General features: G+C 37.0%; 1 protein-coding gene across 2 annotated transcripts in view; it reads right to left on the reverse strand.

Annotated features, from left to right (window-relative positions):
- kiaa1217 (KIAA1217 ortholog) overlaps window positions 1-17,040 on the reverse strand; it is a 124,603-nt gene extending 107,563 nt beyond the window's left edge. For both annotated transcript variants that reach the window (XM_081353012.1, XM_081353009.1), the window contains exon 1: window positions 16,863-17,040. In XM_081353012.1, the coding sequence (XP_081209138.1) occupies window positions 16,863-16,935 (73 nt within the window). In that variant the 5' untranslated portion in view covers window positions 16,936-17,040. The remainder of the gene's footprint in view (window positions 1-16,862) is intronic.
- Between the last annotated feature and the right edge of the window lie 359 nt (window positions 17,041-17,399).

Genomic DNA, 17,399 nt, shown 5'->3' on the forward strand with positions numbered 1-17,399 from the left:
CATAAAGAAGTTCTGCAGAGAAACTTTCTGTCAATTGAGAAATTTGAATTAAAGTGGTCACCGTTTTTTTTTTATTCCTGTTATTCCGGTTATTTCTTCCTGGAGACTAATTTAGGTGACAAACCACAAGAATGTCCTTCATCCCAAAAATAAACACATATCTGTAACTAATTTAAACAGAACATAATACAACATACAATATAACTGGCCATCAGAACCAAGTTACTAAGACAGACCATACAGTTATAATTCAACCAAAAAAATTATTTACTCACCCTCAAGTCACTCCAAAACTTTATGAATTTATTTTTTTCTGATGTTAGACATAACAATACAATGTTCTACAATACTAGTGTTAGTTTTTGACATTTCAATATAGTACATTGACAAGAAGATTAAATAAAAAGTGAGACCACACACACTTAAAAAGACAGCTAGAAGGGGTTTCCAAGCTATTAGGCTAAATGCAAATTCACGCATTCCAGACACAATTTGTTGTATTATTATTATTTTAATATTATTATACCTATATTTCTCTTTGTAAATGGTATAGGTTTGTGGTCCACTTTGTCATGCAAACTACTCCAGATGGGACAAACACCCCATAGAATCCCATGCATTGAGAAAGTGAAAAAAATATATATATATATTACCACATTTACCAGTTTTTACCATTTATTTTATATGACTTGTTTTTATTATCATTGCTGGCACTTAGATTTTTTTTCTTATATTGCTTTGGCAATATTATATGTTAAATAAGCATGTCAATAAAAATCCAATTGAATAAGAGAACTGAATAAGACGGAGAGAGGATGAATTCTAGAGAATAAGAGAGAGAATACTGAATAAGAGAGAGAGAGAAGGAGAAGGTGAAAAGAGACTTCCCGTGTGAGAGAGAACAGAAGAAAAAGATACTGTACAGCAAGAGGCAGTCATTAAGAGTGATGGATGAAGAATAAACATACTAATGCTGATCTATAGAGAAGGTCAAGAGACATGCTGAGTGGAAGAGGAACAGAGGAAAGAGCAACAGAAGAATAGCAGACATGAATTAAAAAGTGACAGAGAGAAAGAGTAACACCAGTGTAATGTCTTCACAGCTGGACGGAGGACATTTAGGCCATGCCTTTCTGTTCGGACAAGACCGTATAACAGGACCCAGAAGAACTTAACACTAAACACCATCTGTTTCTCCTGAGCCCAGCTTTCTGCCAACTGTTTAAAATTACGTAGCTTTCCTTCATGTCTCTAGAAAGATTAAATGCACACAGCATTCCAAACTGTGGCAAGAATTTCTGCATATACAATCATGTTATATTAGAAACCGTGTTAATTGTTTTCTTCTGCAATTAGTCTAAGTAATGAGGATATTTTTGTCAATAATATATTCCATTTAGCTTTATCAAATTCACTCTATTCATAGTAAAACCAATGAATGCAAGTCATCTTATGTTGGAAAGGATCTCATTTGAGGTTGGTAGGTAGATAGATCACATTACTTAATCCTATTATTTTTAATGAATCAAAAGCAAAGGCAATTGTTCCTGCTAGCTGGATCTTTAAACAAACATTTCAAAAAGACGAGGCATCAGTTCCCCAAATCAAATAGAATCAAAATCAGAACTGAATCGAGAGCTTGTGAATCAGAATCAAATTGAACCTGAAAATCTGTACAGAATCAGATGCATTGTACTAGAGGTCAAACTAGACGCTTTCTTTTTAATTTAAAAGAATCAGATGCATTGTACTTGAGGTCAAACTAGACGCTTTCTTTTTAATTTAAAAGAATGAGGGAATGAGATCTGGAAATGACGAATGCAGGATGTGAACTCGGATTGCATCACTGTGCAACAGGTCCATACGTGCAGTAACCACCAGGCCACATCTCTGACACATTATTCAGTGTGAAAGAACAAACTGTTTTCATAGATCACTTCTGTAACACAAATGCAATCTCATTTCTATTTTATTTATGCTACATCTCCATATCACCTTGTCAGAGGTCACTGTGTGTCTGTGTGTTAAATATGTTTGTATTAGAGAGCAGCATTTTCAGATACACAACTGCACTGCGTGGTTTGCAATGGAGTGTTCACACTGGCATCAGTGGGTCTGACACCCTCTTCTGCTCTCCAAACACCCCGCAGGCCCAAATGTCCTTAGATTCAAATGGGTGTAATTGCAGACAAATATTACAACCAAAAGAAGCTCCTCTTTTAAAGCCTCATGAAATAACAATGAACCCTGTGCCAAGAGTCTTGAGGGTTCTGAGAAATGTTTTTAATAAACCTCCTCACTGACTTGCTGAATTTGTTTTGGTCTGTTTGTGTGAGTGTACATGCACGCATTTTATTGTGTTGCAAATAAGGCATCAAAGCAATTCTCTCATTAATGTCTTATAAATGCAGTCTAATTTTTTCCTTGTCTACAATGCTGGCAACCTGCGATTTAGTGTCTGGGCAAAATGGGATTAGAAAAGCTGATAATGATGGCACAAACATATGATAAACGTGGATTCACACACACACACACGCACACACACACGCACACACACACACACACACACACACACACACACACACACACACACACACACACACACACACACACACACACACACACACACACACACACACACACAAATAAAGGTTCTAAACCTCAAGGATTTGCATATCTTAATGCAAGGTTCAGCTCACCTTTCTGTGTGCTGCCATCATGCTGAAATGTGGTTTATTATCTGAGTTGCTACGCATTAAAAGGAATAGTTTACCCCAAATAGAAAGTCTGTCATTTGCTCACTCTCATGTCTTTCCAAACCCATATGACTTGAATTTATGAAGAATATTCTGGCGCTCTTTTCAATATAATGAAAGTAAATGAGGACTGGGGCTGTCAAGCTTCAAAAGGACACAAAAGCACCAATAAAGTATCATAAAAGTAACCATTGTGATTCTGGAAGTTTTCAGAAATTAGCTTTGTGTGAGGGACAGATTTTATTAAGCCATTGAATTGTTTTATTGATTTAAGTTTATTGGTAATCTTCCTATCCAGAGAGCTGTTAACATCTACTTGAGAACCGGATCAGTACGATTTGTGAAAGAATTATTAAGACTTATTTTGTGAATTGGATCAAAAGAATCACTGAAAATATCTGATTCAAAAGAAAAAAATGAAAACAAACAAAGGTTTGGAATGACATGAGGGTGAGTTTTTGGGTAAACTACCTCTTTAAATCATAAAAATATTGTAATATTGTTAAAAATTTAACATGTAACATCCATGTGCCGAGTCCTTTCCCCTCATGTTTACATTCATCACTCACAACACTAACTAACCAACCAACCAACCAACCAACCAACCAACCAACCAACCAACCAACAACTAACTAACTAACTAACTAACTAACTAACTAACTAACTAACTAACTAACTAACTAACTAACTAACTAACTAACCAACCAACCAACCAACCAACCAACCAACCAACTAACTAACTAGCAAGCACTTTTGTACTAGATATACAGTACTTTTTACAAAGTAGTTAAAAGAAAAAATTGCCATGCAGGTCTGTTCAAATAATGTAAATCATACACTTACGGATTAAGGGTCTGTAGATTATAAATAAAAATCCATAATACCATTTAATTCGTGAGCACTGAAGGATTCAGAGTTTTTTAAAGTCTGATTGTTGTAGCCCCATATGCGAAAAAATGAATTTTTTTATTATACCACCTAGAGTCGGGTGGGTGTATGAGTTGAGATTAATGATTACGAAATCAATCATATTAAGGTCACCCAGAAAGTGAAAAGGAATTGTTTCAATAATAAACTACAAACCCAAGCAGAAAAAGATTGCTTGTCATTACAAATTGACAAATTAGTCTTTCCAAAAAGCTGACTGACCATTTCTTTATACTAATTCATTTCCTCTCTGTGTGAGAGAGACGTGCTTGCACTGGTCAAACACAAGCTGCCATGTGGTCTGAAACTCTCCACCAGTGTCAATGGAAAAACTGGGCAGGCACCAGAACGACGTTTAGAGATCTTTGCGAAGACTTTTTCTCATGGCATTTTCTGAATAAAAATCAGACAGACTGAGTGTAACTCCCTTGTAAAGTGGATTTGGGGTTGAGAATTGTGCTGAATGTAACTAATAAATCTAGTGGTTAGACCTCGGCGGCTAGATTTGGTTCCCCAGAGGAATGTGTATAAATCCGACCCACCCTGCTGGCTGCCTTTCTCCATATTTATTTAACAGCTGAGTGTCTGTGCATCTACATGTCCGCAAGAGAGAAACTACAAGAGCTTTCTATGAGTCTAAGCAGCCCAAAGTGTTATCTAAGAGGTACTGATGAATGTCCCTCCTATGTAGTGTTCACTGCTTTCTGCGCACAGTGTAGAAGTATGTGCACATCCAAAAGTCATCAGATACAGATAATACTTGAGTTGTGCAGATATGATGGTGACATAATATACATTATATATATATATATATATATATATATATATATATATATATATATATATATATATATATATATATATATATATATATATATATATTAAATTGAACTAAAATGTCACTTAAATTGCACTCAAGTTATATATATTTATATATAGTCCTTGCATCAAACACATTACCTTAACATTGCTAGCACCCTGATCTGCTGTTTGAACTACAAGGTTGATGTGATTTAGTTTACATAATTAATGTATAAATTGTTAATACTAGAATTTAAGTCAAAGATTCACATCTTTATCAGAGAACCTCTGAAATACACACATATTTCTCTTCCCATGCCATAATTTTGGCCTGTCATTTCATATCCTCAGCTGTCAGAACAGTCAGGATGGCTGGAGCAACCTGACATCTTACAGAGAAGTAAAATACAGACGGGTACAGAGTGACATATTCATGCAGGCTTGATGTGTATGATTGTGTGTGTGCCTTCTTTCATCTCACAAGTGGCTTGTGTTGAGAGAAATAGGTGCCATCTGCTACTACACCAAGCAGTCTGGAGTCTTGTCTCTCAGGTCTTATTACAGGTACCCTCTGAATAATACATGGGAACCTTAATGCCACATTCTTGTAAGACGCACACAGTTTGTGGGTGCTGTATGGATGTGTATTGGATCAAGCCCTTATTAAATTAGATTATTAAAGATTAACTAATCCACACCACACCAAATCACTTTGTTCTTAAGGAGGGACCTATAGCATATGGAGTTACTTTATATCTTCCAGTGGAACTTTATATCTTACAATTTGACTTGATCTCTCACAATGTGACTATATTTTGTAATTGCAACTTTGTTATTCATAACTACAACTTTCGATTTCACAATGTGACTTAACTTGCAGTTTCAAATGTATTTTTTGTAACTGTGACTTTTTTCTTCTCATAATTGCAACAGCTGTAAACATATCTCACAATGTATCTATTTCGTAAGTGTTACTTTGTTTCTTGTAATTGTGACTTTATATTTCACAATTTGACTTTAAAGTCAGAATTGCGAGATAAGTTGCAATTGCATGTTATAAAGTCAGAATTGCGAGATAAGTTGCAATTGCATGTTATAAAGTCAGAATTGCAAGTTATAAACTCCCAATTCTGAGAAATAAAGTCAGAATTGCAAGATAAAAAGTCGCAATTGCATGTTATAAAGTCAGAATTGTGAGATATAAACTCAAAATTGAGTCTTTTTTCCTCAGAATTGGACTTTATAACTTGCAATTTTGATTATTATGACTAAACTGGCAATTGCGAGAGAAAAAGTCAGAATTGTGAGAAAACAAGTAATAAAAACTCGGTGAGTGTTTTAGCGCAATTTTCTCACCTCATGGGATCACAACACTAAGAGATAGTAAATCTTTTCCTGGATTTTTTTTGTGCGTTCCCGAGATTAGACCTTCCTTAACATAATGCCGAAAACCCGAAGTCTCTAGGTGGTCTGGTTGAGGAGTAGATAGAAGTGCAAGATTGGTGCGCACAGACAGAACAGAAATCATGAGTTAACAATCGCAATTTGTCCGGTGGAAAATTGCGCTAAAAAAGTCAGAATTGTGAGATAAAAAGCCGCAATTATCTTTGAATTTTTTTTAATTCCGTGGCGAGAACAAGGTTCCATAGGTTTCCTTGTCATAACTAGAAACCAGAATATAATTAGGGCTTGGTTTTACTGATGTAACACCAAGCAACCACCTAGAGCACGTTAGCAACCATATAACAATAAGCTAAAAACACACTTAACACCTTAGCAACAGCATAGCAACACCCTGGCAACCACTCTCGAATTATGGCAGTGTTTAGTTTGCAGTGTAATCTTTTGCAGCTACATTGATTTATGCATTTATCCAGCCCATGGGTCTCAATGTGTGTGTGAGCATGTGAGCATGTGCTTATTCACACTCCCCTCAAGCCTCAGTTTTATAAGAATGTTTAGTCTGTCGTTAATGCTGTAGAATTCAAGGGAAATTTCTGTGGTCGGGGAAGTAAAACTAAACTTCTCACCGTGAGAAGTGTCTCAGCATGTCAGCAAAAAAGGAGGGAGAAATAGAAACCTCTCATTCACCGTTTCATAGTGTGATTCATACCTTCCTGACCAGAGGAATGAGAAGAAAGAAACGGAAATTAACTGCCTGAGACAATGCTCGTGATTTGCATCAAGGTAGAGCCGTAGAGGCTGCTGTGCTGGTGTTATTTTAGATGGGGGAACTTAAGAGCTCTTGCAAGCAGAGCAGTAAATCTGCACAAAAACAGCTGCGAGTGTTGTCTGGGGAATACAATTATTTCACACAGAGGAAACCCAACAAGTATCTCCTCCAAAGTTTTTTCTGGGTTCTTTCTTTTTTCTCTTACGTTCTTAAAGGGATAGTTCACCCAAAAATGTCAATTCTGTCATTTATTACTCAATCTTATGTCGTTCCAAACCAGTATGACTTTCGTTAATCTTAGGAACACAAATAAAGATCTTTCTGATAAAATCTGAGAGCATTCTGTCCCTCCACTGACAGTCTATGCAACTGACATTTTGACGCATCAAAAAGTTCACAAAGAGATCGTAAAATGAATCCATATGAATTGAGTGGTCTAGTCCAAATTTCCCGAAGAGACTCGATCGCTTTGATGAACAGATTTAATTTAGGATTTTATTCCCATAAAAACATTGATCAGCGAACATACACATAAGCTCAACCGAAACGTGCAAGAACAGAACTCTTTCGGGAGCTGAAACGTGCTGAGTAACACAAGAATGAACCTCATTGGTTCTTGCTGAAGCTCAAACGTGCTGAGTAACACGAGAATGAACCTCATTGGTTCTTGCTGAAGCTCAAACGTGCTGCGTAACACGAGAATGAACCTCATTGGTTACTGTCGAAGCTCAAACGTGCTGCGTAACACAAGAATGAACCTCACTGATTCTTGCTGAAGCTCAAACGTGCTGCGTAACACGAGAATGAACCTCATTGGTTCTTGCCGAAGCTCAAACGTGCTGCGTAACACGAGAATGAACCTCATTGGTTCTTGCCGAAGCTCAAGTGTGCTGCGTAACACGAGAATGAACCTCACTGGTTCTTGCAGAAGCTCAAACATGCTGCGTAACACGAGAATGAACCTCATTGGTTCTTGCAGAAGCTCAAACATGCTGCGTAACACGAGAATGAACCTCATTGGTTCTTGCAGAAGCTCAAACATGCTGCTTAACACGAGAATGAACCTCATTGGTTCTTGAGGAAGCTCAAACATGCTGCGTAACACGAGAATGAACCTCATTGGTTCTCGCACGTCAAGCGAACATGCTTGAGCTTCTGTTTACAATATCTGATGTGTGCATTGATGAAAGTTTATATGTGAATGAAAGCATAAATTCAATCTGTTCATCATATAAAGCAATCGTGTCTCTTCAGAAAATGTTGGACTAAACCGCTCGATTCATATGGATTAGTTTTACGATCTCTTTATGGACTTTTTAAAGAGTCAAAGTTTCAGTTTCAGTCTATGGAGGTAAAATATGTTAATTCGTGTTCTGAATGAACAGTTCGCCAAAAATAAAACTTCTGTCATTTGTTCCAAACATAAAAGACTTTCTTTTTTCTGTGGAACACAAAACAAATTATATTTTGAAGAATGTTCATGCTGCTTTTTTCATACAATGAAAATATATAGAAAGCAAGGGCTAAAGGATAAACAAGTAATAAAAACTCAGTGAGTGTTTTAGCGCAATTTTCTGACGTCATGGGATCACAACACTAAGAGATAGTAAATCTTTTCCTGTTTTTTTTTGTGCGTTCCCGAGATTAGACCTTCCTTAACATAATGCCAAAAACCCGAAGTCTCTAGGTGGTCTGGTTGAGGAGTAGATAGAAGTGCAAGATTGGTGCGCACAGACAGAACAGAAATCATGAGTTAACAATCGCAATTTTGTCCGGTGGAAAATTGCGCTAAAAAGCACCTTAAGTGTTCTGCATATGGCTCATGCACTTCTGCTATGTTCAATTGCACATGTGTAAAACAGTTATTGTTAACTAAAACTACTTTAACTATTAAAAAACTATTAGCTATTTAACTATTAAAATATGTCATGGTTATAGTTTGATTTTCATGAACTCCTAGTTCGTTTCTTTTCAGTTTCCTGTTTCCTTTGTTGAAGTTTCCCGCCACTTTTACCATCATCACAGCTGTTCATAATTGAGTTCATTAACTTGTGTATACGAGATATATAATATACAAATATTAAATAAAAACTTGAACAAAAATGAGAAATGTTGCATTGGCAATTAATTGAAATAAAATAAGGTGAAGCTGGAGTATTTAAATTACTTAAAGTGAAATAAATATAAATTAAAGCTTAGAAATATTTTTTTTATTTTTACAAATGCATATAACAAAATTACTAAAACTAAAATGAACATATTAATATGAATTACATAAGTATTTAATAATAATAGTATACAAATAATACAAAAACACCAGCGCAAAAGAGATTTTTTAGTTAAAAAAAGAGCAGCATGAACATTCTTCTAAATATCTTGTTCTGTGTTCCACAGGAGAAAGAATGTCATGCGGAGATAGGTAAATGATGCTCAAATTATCATTTTTGGGTAACTATATACCTTAAGATGTACTAAACTTTTCTTCCATTTTCTTCTCTCTTTTTCAGTATCTTCCCAATTACCCAGCTCCTCACATCTGTCCTCCCATTCCCTCCATCTCATTAAAACCAACATGATATACAATCTCAGCGACTTATCAAAGAAAAAACACACTTTATAAAATATTGACACTTTGAAAAAAAAAAACTGCTATGAACAAACATTCATGGAAAACAAGCAGCAAGAAAAACCTGACAAATGTGAATACCAGTAAGGATTTTTGTAGTTGTTATTTTGGCGATCCGGTTTCTTGTGACAGTCGGAGGTCATGTGTGAAAGGTGAAAGGTTAGATTTGGTCTGTGGGCTGGTTTATCCCCTGCTAGGTGGTGATATTGACATAACAAGTGTCTGGATTCTCAAAGAGAACATAGTGTCCTCCACACACACTCACTGGAGGCTTATCTCCATGAATAAGTGGATAATGTTGGTGCCCATGCTGTGAAAGTGTTTCTAACACGGCATGATCCCACACTGTAGAGCCAATCAGACACCACTGTCAGACTGGTTTATAACCTCTAACACACTGTAGGCTATACAAACAAACATTACACTTATACATTTTATTTTTGGCCCTGTTCTACTCTCTTTGCCAATCAATGTCTTAATCAGTCATTGTTTATTTGTTTTCAGAAGGTTTACTTGAAGGGGTCATATAATGCCATTTTTATACGCTATTATTATATAAGCTAATATGATTCTTTAGGGTCTAAATTAAAAGTTTGTAATATACTTTAATTAAAAATTCTCATTAGTATTGTAAGAAAACACTAATTTTACCTGGTCAAAAACAGCTCTGTTTTCAGCACGCCGTTTCAGTGCATGTGTCTTTAAATGATAATGAGCTTTGCTCACCCCGCCCCTCTGTTCTGTGCGTACACCGTAACACAATAACACAATAACCATAATGCGTTGTTCATTATAAATGTGGGATTATGAATTATATTGAGAACGTCGTATATAGAAAACATGCCGTAATGTACCTGAGTTGTAAACAGCCGCATTCATCGTGAAGCGTGCAGCAAGCGATTTGCAAAGATTAATATAAATATTAATATAAAGGTTAATAAAACGTTACACTCACTTCAGTTCTTCTGGAGGTGCAGCAGGAACACGAATAGTTGGTACCGATCCTTTTTTCAGGAGCAGCTTCTTAGCAAAACCAGCTTTATACTGACCTCGTTTGTAAAGCAGTTTGGTGTGTGAAATGATTCGCGCAAACATGAAAGCATTGACGTTGATCATGGGGAATATTCCCTTCGAAAACAAACTCAGCCACTGCGTCTTCAGCGGTTCGGATTTAGGAACATCAAAATGATGCTGTGTTCCTTATTACACCCAAGAACAGAACACCACAATCGCTTAGACGCCATTCTGCTCATAGACAGTGCTCCAGTCTAGCATATCAACAATGACCGCGCCGGTCCGCGCGGACTATGATTGACAGCTCGCTCACGAGCGAGGGCAGGTCTGTGTTGAAACGCTAATGTCAATCAACAATCGTGGGAGGGGCGTCGATTTTGTGACGTCACAAAATCGAACGGCTTGATTTGAGATGGAGGAAAACATATAAGAAGATAAAAAAAAAAACTGGATGGATTTTTATCATTTTATGATGGTTGTGTACAGGCACTGCCAACACACACTTCAGTACAATCAACTTGTAAAAGTGCATGTACCATTATATGACCCCTTTAAGTAAATTTTTTCAAGTATAGCAACATGTCTTTCCTCATTATTTTGAACTTAAATCATCACTTGCTAAGAGACACGATAGCGGTGTCCAATTTGTGAACAAGCTGATTCTTTTCAATTAACCTGTCAAATCGGTTTGCAAATCGCACTGAACGATTTCTTAGTGATTTGGATCGATCCGACTGCATTTGTTCTCAAGTCAACAACTCAATGATTTAAATGATCCGGTCAGATCAAGTCTCCAGTCAACAATTCACTGAATTCACAAGTCTGACTCAAAATGAGCCAAGAACGGGAGATCTTCTGAGTTTGAGTGCACACATGACTGATGGCACGAAAAGTAAGTTACTAATGCCGTATTTTAGGATTTGTTATTATTAATGAAAATCATATTTAGGTCACGACTGTCAGTTGTTTGAGAACTAAATCTGCTGTAAAAGTGTGAGCTGTTTAAGCCCACTGCATGTTCATATTTGACACTCAAATGTCATTGACCCAGTTATGCTTCATCTAGTCTCAGATTTGTATCCAGTTACTTCTTCTTTATTGTAGCCGATTCAACCAAAGATGAAAACATGAGGTTGTTTCTTTTAATTAATTAAATAATAAGTATATTAAAATAACTGAAGTATATTAAGAAATGCATTTTGAAATATGCAGAATATTATTAAAAAAATACTATATATTTTACATATCAGTTCATGGACCTTCTGCAGTACTTTCATGAACCACCAGTTGAAAATCCCTTCTTGTAAGTATACGGGACGAGGAAAAGTGTCTTCAATTTTATTGTTATCTGTAATATAGCAACTTGTGCAAAGTTCCCAGTGTGGGCAAAACTAAAGTGGGGAGACTTGTTAAAAAGAATGAGGTAATCTGCTGTCGGCATCCTTTACTCTGTGATCGCTGGAGATTTGAACGCCTTCTTAAGTTTCACGGTGAACTCTATGTGATATATTAGCTGTCCTCGAATGGAGGCAGTGATAGAGAGAAGGAGGATGGGAAGGGATGGAAAAAGGGGGTGTTTAGGACAGTAGGTTTGGAGTTCTCTCCCTACTTCCGTTTGGAGAAACCCGATACCGTCCAGTGACTGTAGCTTTATCAGCATCTAAATATGGGTGGCATCCCACAGCATGATCATGGGGATTCAGGTCAACAGTTGTGTATAAGTCTGGGACTCTCTAAGTTGCTGTCATGCCTACACTAATCCAACTAGAAACCCAACTTAGATGAAAATGTTATTGCTCAGATGTTGTGCTCACAGCTCATGTTGCTGTCATCTACATATCTATCTATCTATCTATCTATCTATACATCCATCCATCCATTGACTGTTTATGTTTGCTGATCAATGTTTATATGTGAATAAAAGCCTAAAATAAATCTCTTCATCATAAAGCAATCGATTCTCTTCAGAAAATGTAGAACTAAACTGCTCAATTCATATGGATTAGTTTTACGATCTCTATATGAACTTTTTGAAGCACCCAAAGTGTCAGTTGCATAGGCTGTCTATGGAGGGACAGAAAGCTCTCAGATTTCTTCAAAAAGATCTTCATTTGTGTTCCGAAGATGAACGAAAGTCTTACGGGTTTGGAATTGGAACAACATGAGGGTGAGCACTTAATGACAGTAATAATGAACTATCCCTTTAACTAAAGCAAATATCCCCATTTACTTCCCATTAAAGTTGTTCTGCCTGTGCTATTCTACAGTTCTGAATGTTGTCTTCTCCCTGTAGCTACGTCTGTTCCTTTTTCTGCCTTTCGTCTCTCTCTCTCAATCCCTCCTTCTGTCCTAATCAGCACTTGTGTTTGACATGCATTGACTATAGTAGAGAACGCACATACACACTTGCATGTGCTGAGCTAATGCCACTCAGAGGGATTTGTCAGGTCTGGCAGTTCTCCACTGTGTCGACTCTCACGTGGTGTGTCAACTGCCCTGTAACCATGGAGATTCAGCATTTTCTGCCCTGTCATCCAGGGATGTGTGTCTGTACCTGAGCTTGCATTTCTCCCTTTCACACATATACACATGCAGACATGCATTCCTCTAGGGCCTCTCTCTCTCTCGGTGTATTGGGTTTAACTGATGAGCCAGAAAATTAAACCCAGTCCTCAAGTATTTCGAGTCCAGAGTCACTTCAAAGCCTCGCTGAGGAGAGCATCATATGGCCATGCGTGACATCTGCATCCAATTAGAGATTTACATGAACAGGATCCTCAGACCCTTCGGCGTATCTGTCATGACCAATCAGCCAATCACAAACCACCACCTTAAAATAGATTTAGAAGCCATTTGGATAAGTCAAAAGCACGTTGGACTCTCTTTGATGAGTTGATTGACGTCAGCTGTCTTTGATTTCTTATTAAAAGTGCTTTTCTAGCTTATTTTATGATGAATGCATTTTCTTTAACCAGACTCCGTGGATTTTAAAGACCCCCTGTGGTGAAAATCAAGTTTTTAGTGTTGTTTATTTTTAATATGCTTTAGGAAAACCGTGAGCAAATTAATCAGTCAACACCATTGCTGAGTATTTTCTCCTTAAAACTGCAGTGTACCAAAGACAGTCTCAAAAATGCATGTCTGTGATTGGTTACATCGCTCACCTCTGCAAAAACACGTAGTAAATAGAAACATTTGAGCAAATACTAGAGCGTCAGCGTTTACCAAATCTGTTTTGTCAATATGATATTATTACAGTATCAACTGAGTGTCCTCCTGCTTTCGTTTGAGGGTGCCTAACACTCTCTAGCACCCCCGTAGAACTGGGCCTGCCTGTTTAATTCGCTCTTCCTATTCTGAATAGTGTTGTCAAAAGTATCGACTTCGGTACCAAGTCGGTACTGAAATTTGAACAATGTGATGATACCAGCATTTCCAACATGTTCAACATGTTTTTGAAGCGTTGATCATTGTAGCCAATCACAGACATATATGTAAAGCGCCTGAATGCAATGGCCAATCAGAGGTGTTTAAGAATCTGTTCACCTTCGCTCAAAATGCTAGAGGGAAATGCTGGTGTCGTCACATTTTTCAAATTTCAGTACCAAGTTGGAACTTTTGACAACACTACTTCTGAATGAGTTTCAGGTAAGCTGGTGCGATTGAGTGGAGGCGGGGACTAAAAGAAGCAAGGGTATAGAGTTATATTCAAGCTATTTCAAGGCATGAATAAGTCATTTTCACAGGAAGAAACTTTTAAATATGTCATTTTGATGATCAAAGATTAGGATAAAAGACTTGGCAAAATGTTATATTACTGGAATAACTGAATAAATCTAACATATAAGCTTTACTCTTTATTTCACACTCTCTCATTTATCGCTGAACAGACGAGGATACGCAACAACTCTCAGAAAACGGAGCAAGACCAAGGGCGGTTTCTTTGCTAGACATCCCAGCCCATTTTCATACAGCTAAATCTTAAAAATTTTCCAGATTAAGCAATGCTCTCTGAGTCTGCATATCCAGCCATGACAAGTAGAAACCTGAAGTAAGACACAATGCTGTAAAACTTCATATCACAGTTTTCTTATACATAACTGCACCTCAAAGTTATAAGCCTTGGCTTTACTGAACCAAACATGGTATACTTCTAGAAGGCTCAGATAGTTATTTTTGCTGTTTGAGAACAAAAAGTTTATATAAAAGTAAAAGTTTGTCCCATTTTGCATACAAGACAAATGTACACTACAAGTACTTGTTTAACTGAAGTGTGCAACAGATTTCTCTCAATAGCAACTGAAAAATCAAATAATCTAGGGCAGAGAACATGGTTTTATCCACTGGTTGTTGACTGGATGCAGATCTGAATGCAAGCTTGTAAGAAAGGGGCAGGATTTAAGTGGACTTAAATGATTGGAGAAATCTGTTTCACCACAAGAAATTGAGTTATGACATTTTGATTAAAAAATTGTAAGGTCAAAATAAAGTAAAAAATAAGGAAAGGGGTTATGAGGTCCAAAAAAATAGTGGACTAGTGGACATGGCGAATACTGAAACATGGTTTGAGTTAGAAGTTTAGCGTCACCACACATTGTGTGTTTTTTGATGGAATAATAATTGGAATGAAGGTAGGAAGGCCATAATAGTGCAGGTTAGCAACCATGCTAAAGCTATAGCCGCAACACCATCATTTTCCCTTGAACATGCCTAATTTTTTTAGCTACATTAGCATTTAGCAACGTTAGCATTCCATTTATGACAATAATAACATTTTAATTTTTATACGTACATAATTTAAGACTTAAATCTAAAGTTCACTTCAGCGTCTAAAAGGCTCAAAACCTTCAATTACCCACTTCATTCACTTCAGTGGCACTGCAGCCCAGAGAAACACTTCCTGTCCTTAAGATTGTGTATCAGTGGAAGGGATCCAAACAGTGAAACCTTACGACACTCTGAATTTCACCAAGTGGAGCTTGCAGACCTTCAGTAGTCTTGAATAGTCTGTTACTTCTAAGCTGGGCGGTGGGGGGATTTTTTTTCTCTGGTTTGCGGAGAAAGTGAAAGCGAGAGAATGAGCAAGAATTTTTTAATATTGCAGCTCTCTGGCTGTTATATTGCTCTTTTCTTATATCACTCTTCTGTCGTCACTTCTGATAGTCCAGAAGGCACTCAAATGTAGAGTAAAGGACTCACCAAAGCCATTCAAAGTCATTTCACATGTTCTGATTAAAATAGCCATGAAGCAAATAACAGACAGAGCACAATGAAAGAGTTTCTCCAGGTCACTATTGGATAGTTTGAGTTAATGCAATGCACTCAATTCCTGACATTTTTGCACACAAGATCATAAATGACTAGATCAATATCCAGTAACCTAAAATGCATGTTTCTCTCTAAGAGGATTCCTAAAGGAATGTACTTATCCTTAAAAATTGCTAATGGAATCTCTATCATAATTTAGAACCAATTTAATAGGATCAAACAGGAATCAGCTAAAAACTAAATATGTTCCAAATGGATGAAATTAAGTTCTATGAAATGAACCATATAAGTTCAAGTTGATTATTTGAGGATCCTTTGGGATTGGTTCCAAGTTATGAAAGGAATCCCATTTGTTTGACTAGTATCATGACATTTAACCAAGAATAGCCTTTTTATGCACACATGGCAAGGTTGTTTTCTCCCAGCTATAATGTCAAATGTCTTGCATTGGAGCAGAAATTAACAGCAGAAAATGTAGCAACACAAGCAAGAATAACTAAAATGTTCACTCAGGGTTTTAAAGGTTATGAGACTATGATGAGATATGAAACAGCTGTTTTTGTTCAAGTTTTCTGATAAGCTTCATTCAGCAGAAAGCCACTGCTTTTGGTGGAAGCGTATACATCAGCAAAGATCAAAATCAGCAGGGAAGAGTGGGGTAAGATGTGTCAGCGGGTAAGTTGTGTTGCCCCCTTAAGCAACCTATAACCAAAAAGTAAATAAATCATGTATTTTTTTTTAATAATAAGGCGTTTCCCCTGAAACTTTTAGCTGTGGGGTCGCCTATAGTGCCAGCTAATAGTGAACTCTGCCTCCAAATACAGGAAGTTCAATACAAAGTCTTTAAAATTGTCACTACATTTAAATATTAATGGTTATGAATTAATTAATATGCAAAATATGTTTATATTTTATTGTACATCATTTAGCCTACATATTCCCCAGGGTTTCACCTTGACATGCGAAGGGCAAAATGTGCCACTTGACCTCTTTTTAAAATAATTCAGAATTTTATTGTCCTTAATATTTTTCATTTCATAGCAGCATTCTACAGTTTGCCTCGAGGCTAACCTTAAATAAAAAGTGACACAGCTTAACCAACTCTTCTCTAACTTCAAACTCCGAGGCTGTGCGTCAAAACCAGAGTGTGCTGCCTACCTAGGCTGCCTTTTTGGGCATATATTAGTATTTGTGGGTGAGCACGGCGTCTACGATGCCGACCAAAAATACTAGGTAGGCTGCACACTCGGTTTTGAGGAATACATAGCCGGAGGAAACAGAAACTCCGAAATCTTACTGCTAATTTTCGGGCTTCCTTTGCGCTCGCCGGTAGAAGGAAGATCCGCGAACTGAACCCGGTGTCCGGACATCTTCTGCACCTCTCCAGACTGCTCGTCCCTGGCCAAATATCCGCAAAACTTTCGCTTATTTCCCGCTTCCGTCTGTCTGAGTCTGTATATGCGCTATGAATGTATGACCAAAGGACACAAACTCCTTCATGAGAGAGGAGAGACTCCGAGGGAGGGTGAGAGAGAAAGCGAGGGGGTTTTCAGCCCAAAAAGTAAATAAATAAATAAATAAATAAGGAACTTAAAGTCCACATGACTGCAGAATTACGTCATTCCAATTTAAAGCAGATTGTTTAGTTAGAGATATTTTGCTGGGAAATCTTATTTTTATGCATATTTTCCTACTTATTTAAAACAATGTGTCTTCATCAACATAATCAATAGGCTATAGCCTATGATAATCTTATATAAGAAATAACCATGGAAGTTTAATTGACAAAATGCCATAGTGCTTGACCTTGTCCAGTATGGATGCAGAGTGCACA

Source organism: Scardinius erythrophthalmus (assembly GCF_964197995.2).
Source record: "Scardinius erythrophthalmus genome assembly, chromosome: 22".
In the NCBI taxonomy this organism is placed as follows: Eukaryota; Metazoa; Chordata; class Actinopteri; order Cypriniformes; family Leuciscidae; genus Scardinius; species Scardinius erythrophthalmus.